This window comes from Ammodytes marinus (assembly GCF_949987685.1).
Source record: "Ammodytes marinus genome assembly, chromosome: 15".
NCBI lineage: Eukaryota > Metazoa > Chordata > Actinopteri > Uranoscopiformes > Ammodytidae > Ammodytes > Ammodytes marinus.
The window spans coordinates 15,436,090-15,448,291 of record NC_137219.1 but is presented as its reverse complement, the minus strand read 5'-3'; the positions used below and the strand labels follow the sequence as shown (position 1 = coordinate 15,448,291).

At 42.2% G+C, this 12,202-nt stretch overlaps 1 protein-coding gene across 2 annotated transcripts; it reads right to left on the bottom strand.

Annotated features, from left to right (window-relative positions):
* Window positions 1-488: 488 nt before the first annotated feature.
* Window positions 489-10,994, bottom strand: nek9 (NIMA related kinase 9). Of its 2 annotated transcripts, XM_080042344.1 has the most exons (23): window positions 10,583-10,994; window positions 7,009-7,186; window positions 6,839-6,894; window positions 6,684-6,754; window positions 6,463-6,568; window positions 6,207-6,338; window positions 5,987-6,097; window positions 5,780-5,844; window positions 5,632-5,682; window positions 5,343-5,535; window positions 5,102-5,246; window positions 4,821-5,021; window positions 4,616-4,662; window positions 4,337-4,498; window positions 4,122-4,233; window positions 3,863-4,024; window positions 2,318-2,485; window positions 2,173-2,232; window positions 1,864-2,051; window positions 1,131-1,289; window positions 907-1,011; window positions 768-821; window positions 489-676 (listed from the first exon to the last, which is right to left on the bottom strand). In XM_080042344.1, exons 1-23 carry the CDS (start codon window positions 10,766-10,768, stop codon window positions 497-499), a joined length of 2,892 nt encoding a protein of 963 aa, XP_079898470.1. In that variant the 5' UTR covers window positions 10,769-10,994; the 3' UTR covers window positions 489-496. The 2 variants fall into 2 exon arrangements, with proteins under 2 accessions (XP_079898470.1, XP_079898471.1); XM_080042345.1 differs by lacking the exon at window positions 10,583-10,994 and having other exon boundaries at window positions 6,463-6,566; window positions 7,009-7,140.
* Window positions 10,995-12,202: the final 1,208 nt, after the last annotated feature.

Genomic DNA, 12,202 nt, shown 5'->3' with positions numbered 1-12,202 from the left:
TCTGAATGCATAAGCAAACACTTTCCTTATTTGCATTAGCTGGTCTTACCTGTAATGTGATAAATACTAATAAAATCTGAGGCTCTAAGGACGGAAGCCTTAATGCTGACATCACTTAAAGTCGGCGATAATATCGCCAAAACGTGGACTTAACATTCACATTGCAAAGTAACACTATGATCACTGTGACGATTGTCTCATGCGGGGTGTCTAGGTCCGATGCTTCATGTTGAATCCAGCCAACATTTCAGTCTGTGGAGAAACTGAACTATATATCACTCCACCCAGGTTTAACACAAGTTTGCAGGGTATTATACAGTATTAATTCATGCAACTTGGCACTCTTTCAAACATGTATACTGAAATTTAACCATTTTGAATGGGGCCGAGGCTGCACCCTCCCCTGCCTCCACCGTCTAACCAGCTCGTTCCATTCAATATGTTCTAAGAGTTTTGACACTTCTCTCCCATGATCGGGACATCTGGAGGTTTAGCCTCACACGCTGGCCCCTGCGCTCCGGCCCCCGTGGTTTGTGAATCCGCCCCGTCTTTCTCCTCCATCCCCAGGCCTGCGATCAGAGTGACGGTTTCCGTTATTGTCGCAGCCTGCTTCCCGCATCGCAGAGCGATTGATCGCAGCCCAGAGCCTTTGATTTTCCTTCTGCTGCTCGTCGAACTGCAGACGCCGGAAGAAACATGTTTTTACTAAAGCGCAAGGATCAAAATCAGCACCCAGGCTACTTTGGAGAATGGAGAAATGCCTTTACCTGCTTCTCGAGCATTAGGATCCTCATCTCTTGACAGGCGACTGTCTCTCGCAGCTGCAAAATAAGGTCTTCTGTCAAAATACTGTGGCGATGGGATGGTCCGATGAGATAGTGATTTGCTGAGTATTGTATTTCATACCTGAGTGACCTCGCTACTTGCTTGGCAGCAGGCTCCTGACTCTCCCTTCTTGCAGAAGTCAGCCTCCTTCAGTCCATTGACTTTATCACAGCCCATTCGTTTAGTCTGGAAAATATAGAGTGGACATAGTAGGTGTATTTTTTTTAAATGCAGTATTGAATCTTTTATTTGGAGAATATAATTCATGTCTGGAATAGTGGAAAGGACAGCTAATTTGGCATTACCGATAGGTCTTTTTTACAGCTGACTGCTGCTGCTGCGGCTTTCAGCTCTTTCAGTTCCTCATAAGGCAGAGTGACACTCTCAGAGAAAGGAGGGAGCTGGTCTGGACTGGGTAGCTCGGAGTCCTCTGGCATCGGGATGAACTCTGCGTCCTCAAGTTCCTGTTGGATGCAAACATCCATGAATAAGAAGACTGAGAGCTTCCATTCATCCAAATGTTTCAAATACAAAGTTGTTATGCCTCACCCCTTGCTTGGGAATTGTTTTCACAATTGGTACGAACACAAAGTTAGACTCAAAGATGAACTGCTAAGATTTGAGGTCAAAGGTCAAAGGCACTGTGACAAAATCTTCTGATCACAATATTTCAAGAATGCATACGATTTTTTGTCAAATTGAGCACAAACTTACACTTGGACCTAAGGGTAAACTGATTAGATCTTGGAGGTCAAAGGTCACTGTGACCTTCCATATTAAGAGGTTGCAGTGGCCTTGTACCATATTGAAGCTTCTTAGGAGCATTCCCTTTTTTAAAGCATTGTCTTTTACCAAAAATTGCCTTTTTTTAGGTTTTGTTAAGAATGTGAACAAATACAAGCAATTTCTGTTTTGTTTAGCTCTTCTTGACCCACCACGTTACTTTCACTGTCTGGCAGTTGTATGTCTCAAGGAGGCCTATTATCACAAGGAGGTAGTTGTAGTTCCTCATACCTTGGTGTTTTCATTGTTACAAACCTTCCTAAGCCAAAAAGGGCAGGAGCTGTTCCCAGTCTGACTCGCCATGGACATCATCGGTGTTTCCAGGAAGCACTCTTCTGTATTATCCTCCATTGTACCTCCGAGACCTCTGTCGCGAAAATCCGTCTCTGAACCAGGTTCTATGTCCACATCCACTGTGGATGTAGATGCCTCATGGCCTAGACCTATATATACAAACACATACATAGGTACGCACACAAACAAGGACTTGTAAAATGTAGACTTACTCCTCAAGTGAAGAAAATAAATCGATACACAAATGAGTGTTTGATGAAAAGTTATTACCACTGCCGATTGATATTCCACTGCTGTTAGAGCGAATAGTCTTGGAGTTCAGCACTTTCTCTGCAGACAAAAAATGTATTAGACATTCACCCGGTTGCACCAGTTTACCAATTGACTGTGCAAGTGTCTTGTTGTTATGACCAACCCATAATAATAATGGTGTGCCAGCCACGGCAGGAGAGGTCAGGTACATGGTGGAGGGAACCAAAGATTGGCCTTGGCATGGCAGGGCAAACTTCTGAACCAAATCCCTTATCAGCGGGCATTCCCAGTCGCCCGTTTCCTGCATTTCCCCATGCAAAGATCTGATTGTCTGCAAGAAAATAAAAATATATGAAGAAATGAAACTGCCACTAACATTGAAATAAAAACAGAAAGATTTACATACAGTGTCTTGCAAAAGTATTAAACTTTTCCACATTTTGTCACGTTACAACCACACGCGTACATTTATTTTATTGGGATTTCATGTGAAAGACTAACACAAAGTGGTGCATAATTGTGAAGTGGAGTGAAACAATTTTAAATGTTACAATTTTTTTTATAAATAAAAAACTGAAAAATGTGGCGTGCAAAAGTATTCAGCCCCCCTGAGTCAATACGTTGTAGAACCACCTATCGCTGCAATTACAGCTGCAAGTCTATTGCGGTATGTCTCTCCCAGCTTTGCTCCATCCATCTTCCCATCAACTCTTACCAGCTTCCCTGTCCCTGCTGAAGAAAAGCACCCCAACAGCATGATGCTGCCACCACCATGTTTCACGGTAGGGATGGTACGTTTAGAGTGATGTGCAGCATTAGTTTTCCACCACACCTTGCATTTTGGATTAAGGCCAAAACCATTTTGGTCTCATCTGACCAGAGCACCTTCCTCCACTTGCCACAAGCCATTCGGGGGACACAGACTATTCAGAGGAGATCAAACTTAAAGTTTTTGGCTTTAATGCTAAATGCAATGTGTGGCAGAAAACTAACACTGCACATCACCCTGAACACACCATCACCACCTTGAAACATGACAGGTAAGCTGGTCAGAATTGATGGGAAGATGGATGGAGCCGAAAAACAGGGAAGAAAACCTGTTACAGTCTGCAAAAGACTTGAGACTGGGGTGGAAGTTCACCCAGCAGGACAACTACCCTGAACATACAGTCAGATCTACAAAGGAATAGTTTAGATCAAAGCATGTGCATGTTTTAGAATTGCCCAGTCAAAGTCCAGACCGAAATACAATTGAGAATATCTGGAAATACTTGAACATAGCTCTGTTCACAGACGCTTTCCATACAATCTGGCGCGGAATCTGAAGTTTGAGCTATTTTGCAAAGAAGATTGGGCAAAAATGTCAGTCTATAAATGTGCAAAACTAGTAGAGACAAACCCCAAAAGACTTGCAGCGGTAAATGCAGCGATACGTGGTTCTACAAAGTATTGACTCAGTGGGGCTGAATACTTTTGCACGCCACACTTTTGCACGCCACACTTTTCCACAATTGAAAACCATGTTTAATTTTCCTTCCACTTCAAAATTATGCGCTTTGTGTTGGTCTATCACATGAAATCCCAATAGAATAAATGTACGGGTGTGGTTGTAATTGACAAAATGTGGAAAAGTTCAACGGGTATGAATACTTTTTCGAGCCACTGTTTTATCGCCATGGATGCACCATAGGACAGTGTGTGCTCTTACCCTCAGTGGCTGCAATGGTAAAGCCGTCTCCACAAGACACTTTGGTCACCGTCTTCCCTCCAAAGGGTCCGACAAGTACTTGCACACCCAGGTGTTTCTTAAAGTCCTTTACACCCTGCTGTCCGTACTTGTTGCAACCAAAGGTGATAAGACGACCACGTCCTGCAAAGCCGGAAAAAATAAAATAACATGAAATAACGTTTCTCTGAAATGGTGACAATTTTTACAAGAGAAATATCAGACTCTTTTTTTGCAGTACCGTCAATAGCAGCTGTGTGGGTCTTCCCTGGAGCAATGACATGGATTGTGAACCGCGACAACTGCTTTGCCAAAGTCAGGGTGGTGATGTAAGGGGTCCCCTGATAAGCCTGCTGTGGTGTACAGAAAATAAAATGTATCAAGCTACTGCATCAACCGAAGTCATTAGTGACTAAATTATTACCGTCCTATAACTATACAACTTTAACTAAGTACCTCTCCAGGGTGGTTTTTGAGACCGATGACTCCCTGGTTTAGACCAAGCTTATTGAATTCATTGTTTCCACATGCCAGGACTCTGCCAGCTTCTGTCAAGAAGAAGGTTCCATCGCTGCCACAGGACACTGAGGAGATAGTGGCTCCTTTAGGGATTTCCACCTTGGAATATCAAAAAACATCAGAAAGTACTGAAAAACTAGAAATAAACAATTTTATTTTATTGCTTAAAATACTTTGTATCTTACTGGCTCCTGCACAGCTTAAGCAAAATCTTACTTGCATCGGAGAAGAAAAGTCATCCTCACATTCCAGGCCCAGACGCCCTGAAGCAGGAAAACAGAGCAATTTGGACTGAGAACACTTGGTACGAGTGTAATGAAAGGACCACTAACTCCATCTACTGGCAACAATTATAACAGCAAAACCAACCAGGCAGAGACATCAGCTCAAAAGCAACAGTAAATACAGCAATTCTACATACCATACTCTCCGCAGCCCCACGAGAAGATTTCCCCCGCCTGAGTCAGGACCACCACATGGTTGTCTCCACACGAAACCTGACGGACAGGCCGCTCCTCAAAAAACTCCAAAAGCACCGGCTCCAAAATCTCCATGCCGAACTCACCCTCCACTCCGATGCAGCCGTAATAGTCTGACCCAAACATGTACATCTGGTCCTCGTCTGCAAAAGAAGCAGCAGCAAAGGGTTCAAAAATGGCTCTACGGAAAACGATTCCTTCACAGGAAACTTTCCTCACTCACCAGTGATGCAGGCAGTGAAGTCGGCCCCGCACGCCACCTGCCGGATGGCCTTCCCCTGTAGCTTCTCCACCTTCTTTGGCTGCCGGTACGAGGCCTGGTCTCCGTGCCCCAGCTGGCCCACCATCTTGCCTCCACCTTGGACGTCCTGAAGAGAAGATGGAGAAAATTGCCTTGCAGTGAAGCACAAGAACAAGCGATTCCAGCATCTCTCTCCCAGGGCGGGCGACGGATCAATACTCACAGCCCAGGTATACAGCTCCTTTTCCACCGTCACCACTGCAAAGTGACTCTCCCCTGCACACACATGCTGGGCACCGCTGCCTCCTTTAAATGTGTCTATCTTCTGTGGGGTGAACTTCCCTCCGCCCCAGAAGTACGTATCCCTGGAGCGCGTGGTCACCACAGCAACAGGGGTGTCACTCACCGTACTCAGCCTATGATGCAGCCAGGACAACAAATCAGATAAATAAGTGACAACATCTTACTTAAGAGACAGGCTTTTACAGTGGTGAATATGTGTGTTAACTTACTTTGGTCTTTTCATTGCTAAATTCAGCAGGGCTACTCGCTCTTCAAGCTCCCTAAAAGAGAAAGTTGTCAGTGGGTTGTCAAGGGTGTGTTGTATTCTTATTACAAAGAAAATAAAGAAAACAATCTAATCCCTTTCAACAAACTTACTGTCTACGGCAGGAGATGAATGGTTTGTCCAGAATCTGATCACCTGTAGGCCTTTTTGCAGGATCCTGCAACAAGAAAAGACCATTACAATCGATCGATATATAGATGGGTAGATAACTTAATTTTTCTCCCAAGGGAAAGTGCAGCACACAGTATTATTTCTAGTCTCGAACTACGTGTTTCATAACAATCTGAAACAACACTCACTTGATCGAGACACTCATACACCAGTTTGATAATTGCCGGCGAATAAACATCAGACTTCACGTCCATCGTCCAGTTGCCCTGGACTATTTTCACACAGAGGTTCAGAGGGTTCTTTTCGACACAAACAGCAAAAATATTAATAATTCTGGTTGGGACAACAACAACAAAAAAAAAATTCCAGCTAACGCACAAAAAATACAACAATTTATATCAAACCTACCGTAGCATCAAATGTTCTTGTAAGGGTTAAGACTTCATAAAGTACACAGCCCATGGCCCAGATGTCTGATTTAAAGTTGTACTTCGTCCCCTGGCACAATTCAGGTGACATGTAATATGGAGTCCCCACACACTGGATTGACGGAGGAAGAGAGTGAGCGTAAGGAAGATGAGTGAACGATGTATCTCAAACTGATGCTGAAGCAGCGACGCCATACAGTTGTGCAGTGGGGGGTGGGGGAGGGGTCACAACTTACAGTCTCTGCCATTGAAAACTCAGAGTCTAGCTTCTTTGCGAGGCCATAGTCGCCCAGCTTGATTAGGTCAGTCTTGGTAAGAAAAATGTTCAGAGTTTTGATATCTCTGCAAGAAAAAGAAAATAATGGTTTCATTGAAGAAAATGTTTAAAAAAAAAATCAGATGACCTGCCAGATGCTTTCAGTAAGGGGATGAAGTGAACCCGGGCCAAACATCTCACCTGTGTATGATCCCAGCTTTGTGAATGTGGGTGACTGCTGAGGCAATTTGGTACAGGTACCATATGACCACCTAAAGAAACATGTTAAACAAGGTGAAGCTATAGAAGACAAGAGTCTAGTTTTGTATGAAAACATTACAATGTTAAACACATACATCTTCACTGTAAAGTTTCCCCTTCTGCTGGACGATGCGATCATACAGATTTCCTCCTGCGAAAAGAAGAGGACGGCCTTTTAGCGTCCTGTCGCAGATTAAAACAACATTTAAACTGATCTCAAACCAAATCTTCGGAGTGGACAAACACACTTTATTTATTTACTTACCATTGCAGTACTCCAACTCAATAAGCAGGGTGTTTTTATCCATGAAGTGGTTGAAGTAGGCTATGATGTTGTTGTGCTCTAGGATGGAGAGGATGCTTATTTCGTTCATCACGTCTCTGCGCTCCTTTTCTGAGAGCGAGTTCAGGTCCACCTCTTTCCATACCACCAGAGAGTTGTCCTAGGGAAGACAAAGAGGCGACTCATCATAAAATGTTAATAAGCGGCAGAACAGCCTCTATTTTGGCGTCCAGATTTGAGCACAGAGTTCTCTATAGTCTATAGTCATATCTAGCGGCTTACAAAATAGACAGAAAAGCAGGGCCGGCGGTAGCCAGGGGCCAGGGTGGGCCGTACCCACCCAAATGTGCTGTGCCCACCCAATCAAAAACATTTTTTTTTTTTAAATGTTTTTTAGGTGGAAGTCCAGACCCACTATCGGACAGACCTGTTCATTCACTGTCCAAGAAAATGTCAAATAAAATTCAGACAATTAATTAATACTAAAGAATATACCATTACCATGCATTGCTTCTAATTGTATTATTGGGTGGGCAGGACAGCCTGCCTCCAAGTTACCCACCCGCTTAAAGTGGTCACTGGTCAGCAGAGCCGGCCCGAGGCATAAGCGAAATGAGCGGTTGCTTAGGGTCCCGACTGCCTTTTTTTTAGTTTGTGTGTTTGATATCAACATCATATTATGTAAATGTAAATTATTATACAATAAAAAGAATACAATGTTTTGGTAGATAGTTAATAGCTTAATAATTGAGTCAGTTCATCTGGGAGGTAATCCGAGGTTAACTGATCACGTCACGTTCAAGTCCATGGCATGCACAGTTAGTATTGAGTTTATTTAAAAATATTTGAAAATGGGGCTGCCCTCAGTTGCCCATGCACTGTGTATAGTCTATAGCCTATTTCAGCCTCGTCTGTGGAAAAAAAGATAACTGGACAACAGAGTTATTCTGCTTCGTTCCTCTCACTGCATTTAAATGAATTCATTATATTACAGAAAAATATGTCCCGTAAAAGAAAAAGAGCACCAAGCCCGTCCCAGAGGACCCTGCATGATATTTTTATATTATTTCAAATTTATATTTCTATGGAAAATCCATGTGTCTTTCTTCAATAGCTTCTAATTCATCCGACCCAGTGTCTCCAAATTATTTGTTCACACAAAATTCCTCAGATTTAGCCTCTAAATTTTCCTCTCAAAGTGCACCAGATTGATGCATTTCACTTTAAAAAGGTAAAAAAAAAAATCTCCCGGGGGGGGGGGGGGGGGGGCATACCCCCGGACCCCCCCTAGTAGAGTTGTGACCTCGGCTGGCTACTATTTTCACCCAGCTGGACATTGGAGCCAATAGTGGAAATACTATATATCTATGCGTATAGTATTTAGCTCTGGACTACTACCATCCAGGTTGCCCAGTCCCAAAGCTTTCTCTTCAATCAGCTCAGGCTGCCTACAGTTAATACTGCGATTTAAAAAAAAAAGATACATTATGTTGTATATAATGTAGGGGAGAGTGGCCTAAGTTGTGCAACTTTTCACTCAAAGTGACTTTAAAGTAAGGCCTTGACAGTAAAGTCTCCAACTCAAATATGTACATACAGTTGTGCATCCCTGGCAATAAAAACTTTGGATCTGGAATAAACTGTTGAAGAAATATAGCTTTCGGAAAAAAAGTTGTCTTGATGCACAACTTGCCCCCGGTGTGGTGTAAGTTGTGCGGTTGGAGAGAATACCATGGGGTGAATTGTGCCATTGATATATATCTCATACACTGTAATGCAAGACAAATCCATTAGACAATCTTTAAGGTGTATTTAAAGTAAATACTTTACAAAGATTGAAGGACAATGTTCTTAAACAAGGCCTAGCAGATCTAATGGTTTTACCTGCAAAGCTCACAATGACAAAGTCACCAGCATCATCTTTCTGGCCATCTGAACTCTCATCAGTGGTGTCGTTAAGTGGAATTGAGATGTCACTCTCTTCTGAGCTACTGTAGACAATCACTTTCTTTTGGTGACCAGCGTATACAGCCATGCCACTGGCACAACTCTCAGAAATGTACTTTGCACTAGTTGCTCCCTGCTTGTGGAACCAACTGCCACCTGACAAATGTGATTCCCCTACATTTCTGCCTTTAAATCAAGGCTCAAAACCCATATGTACACCCTGGTGTTTCCTCCCCATTAACTATCTTACCTCTGCACTACTATCTGTGTTTATGTGGATGTATGGGCTTTACGTCTTTTATTTTGGTTATTGTTATTTTACCTTCATTGTTTACCTACTGAATGCACTATGTACAGCACTTTGGACAGTGCAAACTGTCATAAATGTGCTTTTATAAATACATTTTACTTACTTACTTACTTGTAACTCACCCAGGCCCTTTGGCACAAATCACCCCAATCCCAGAAATTTGGATATTAAGCATGATGCAGCAATTTAGGGCTGACATCGTGCTAACTATATAGACTCAAAATGTAGCATACCAAAGCACTAAAACATGTGTCAAATGTTTTCAAACTTGTCTATAATTGTTCAGACACAATAATCAAAAAACCTTGATCATGGAAATTTTACTTTGAAAGGCAAAACACAGTTTTTTTAGCTTAAATGTGCTTATATCTTATTCCTTGTGTCTCCCTTCTTTACAGGATGAGTCAAATGGATGGCTCTTCTTAAATATGTGGTCACATTTCAAATTTCTTCCACGGTTTTCTAGAAACAAGGGGTGGCACAACTTCCAAAATGCACAACTTAGGCCACTCTCCCCTATATTATATGTTATTCATAAACATTTTGGAGAAAAAAAACATGCAAGAATCAAATCTCACACACAGCAACACTCAAAGTTTATTTGCATATTGTGTTCCACACAATTCACAGTAAATGTGCCAAAAATCAGACGCAGAGATCTTACAAGGGCAACAAAATTCGGCTCGAGCTCTTCGGTCTCTCTGCCCAGTGTGCCCACCTAAAATGTCTACAGGCCCAACCTAATCTGAGTCTGTCTGTCTAGAACCGGGCCTGCAGACAAGGACATACACTTGGTTACAAATGCATTCTTTGGGGAGGGGAGGGTACAATTAAAGGATCCACAAACCCTTATACTGCAGCAGTATGCCCCCAAATGTAACACGCATTAAGGAGCATCGCATAGGAAAGTCGTTTGTCTTGTGCTCACTCAAGAATTTCTCACAGGGGTATGGCAACAGAGGAGCAGCTCAGTTAGCCAGACATCCTGTGCAGTAAATCATAATAAACCACTTAGGAAACAAGATGTAGCACTATTAACAAGACATTTCTGATATATAAGTTTTCACTGTAAGCAGTGGTTCTGGTTGCAAACAATGCCAGCCCAAGGAAAAGTTGTGGAGACTTTGTGAAGTTCTATAAAGGTCTATTATCCTGTTGTTATTGTTGTTGTTACAGTGATCATTGTCAATGTTTACAATTTAAAAGACACTTTCGAAAACACCGCCTTAGTGAAGAAACGTGAATGTTGTATAGCGTAATGAGCACAACTGTGCTGGGACTGAAAGCCAACGTACGTACCTCAGTTCTTCTGTACAGAGTTGCTTCACCAAACGCCCCCCTCCCGAGGATCCGGATTGGAATGTAATGCAACTTCTCCTCTTCGCCATTAAAAGAGGTCGAGGCTGATCGCTCACTGACCACGGACTCGCCGCCCAAATCTGAATTTAGCGAGTCGAAATGTCTTTCATAGTCCTCCAGTGACATTTCTGTTTACGGACTTGTTAGCCAGTGTCAATGATGGAAATAACCCGAACAGGCCTTACGACAGCTCTATCTCAAAGACTCCTAGACCCGCACACATGTCCGGCTTGCGAAACCGTGTCGGCTGACAAGGAGGCCCAGCAAAGTTCTGGCACTCGCAGATCCCTAAAAGCCAAGTCCAAATACACGATGTACATGAACAACGTAGCAAAGCAAAATACGTGCAGCTGTAATAGTTGCACCAGTGTCAAGCATGCTAAAACAAAAAGTGGTTCGTTCAGCCAACTTTTTGAAGTTTCAAAATAAAAGACACATCTTTAAGCGTGCAACGGGGTATTTTACGTTGAAAGTCGACACAGCGCATATCCGGTGATGGCACCTGTGTGTTAAGCTTGACTTGGCTAACAGTGAAGTTAGCGAGACGCGTGGCACAACAAACTGTTATGGTATATTGTGACCCCAATAACAGACGTTACTAAAGTCTGTTTGAGAAAAACGCGAATTACGAATGTTTCGCGTGCAATACTCGACAAAATAGGAAACTACATAAAGACTCGTCCCACTTTCCATGGGCTACAAACGGCTACAAACCATGTCTCAAACCCGGAAACTATCAAATTAGGTGTCCTTGGCTAGGAGCAGGAGTTCTGAAATCCATTTCATAGGCCCAGCCTAAATGTATATTATTTCCAACAGATGCAGTTATAAACACAAAGCTGTCCACACTTATTCTCAAGATCAGTTCAAAATGTTATTTTTTTAAATGTGAATCAGTGGGACACATAATACAGACGCTAGGCCCATGTAAAAAAAAATAGCAATGTAACCTAATATGGGTAAAATCATAGTTTACATTTAGATCAGATTTAGATGAAGAATAAATAAAAAAATCTCATTTTCAAATAAAAGCAACATTTTCATTTTTGGGCAGCAGGGGGTGCAAATAGGCCTAAGTAATTTTTACTGTCTTCACTTGTCAACATGCCTAAATTTGTTGAAATGTTTCATCTTTGATATTGTTATTGGGATTTAATGATGGCCACTGTGATTTTCAGATTACTTGAAGAAGCATTGGGTCCAGTTAGTAGCCCTATGATGTAAAATAGCCATAGTGAGTGATGTTCTTCAAAATGTAGGTTTAGGCTACACTGGAGCCTTTTAAGAAGTCTATTATCAGCATGGCAGAAAAACAATCTAAGACCCCTCCCAACCTTGAAAAAGAGAGCTTGATTAGAAAATATAATTTTTTACAAAACAGTGTGGTAGGTTATACACACTGTTATACAGCCAATGTAACACTTTAGTTTACAAGAATTAAATTAAATTAAATTTGAATACATCATTATTTGTGTAACTATTCAACTAAAACCCCCTGTTCAAGTGGTTCTGCCAGATGCCGTCTGACATGTGGTGCCGTGCCACATAATACTGTATGTA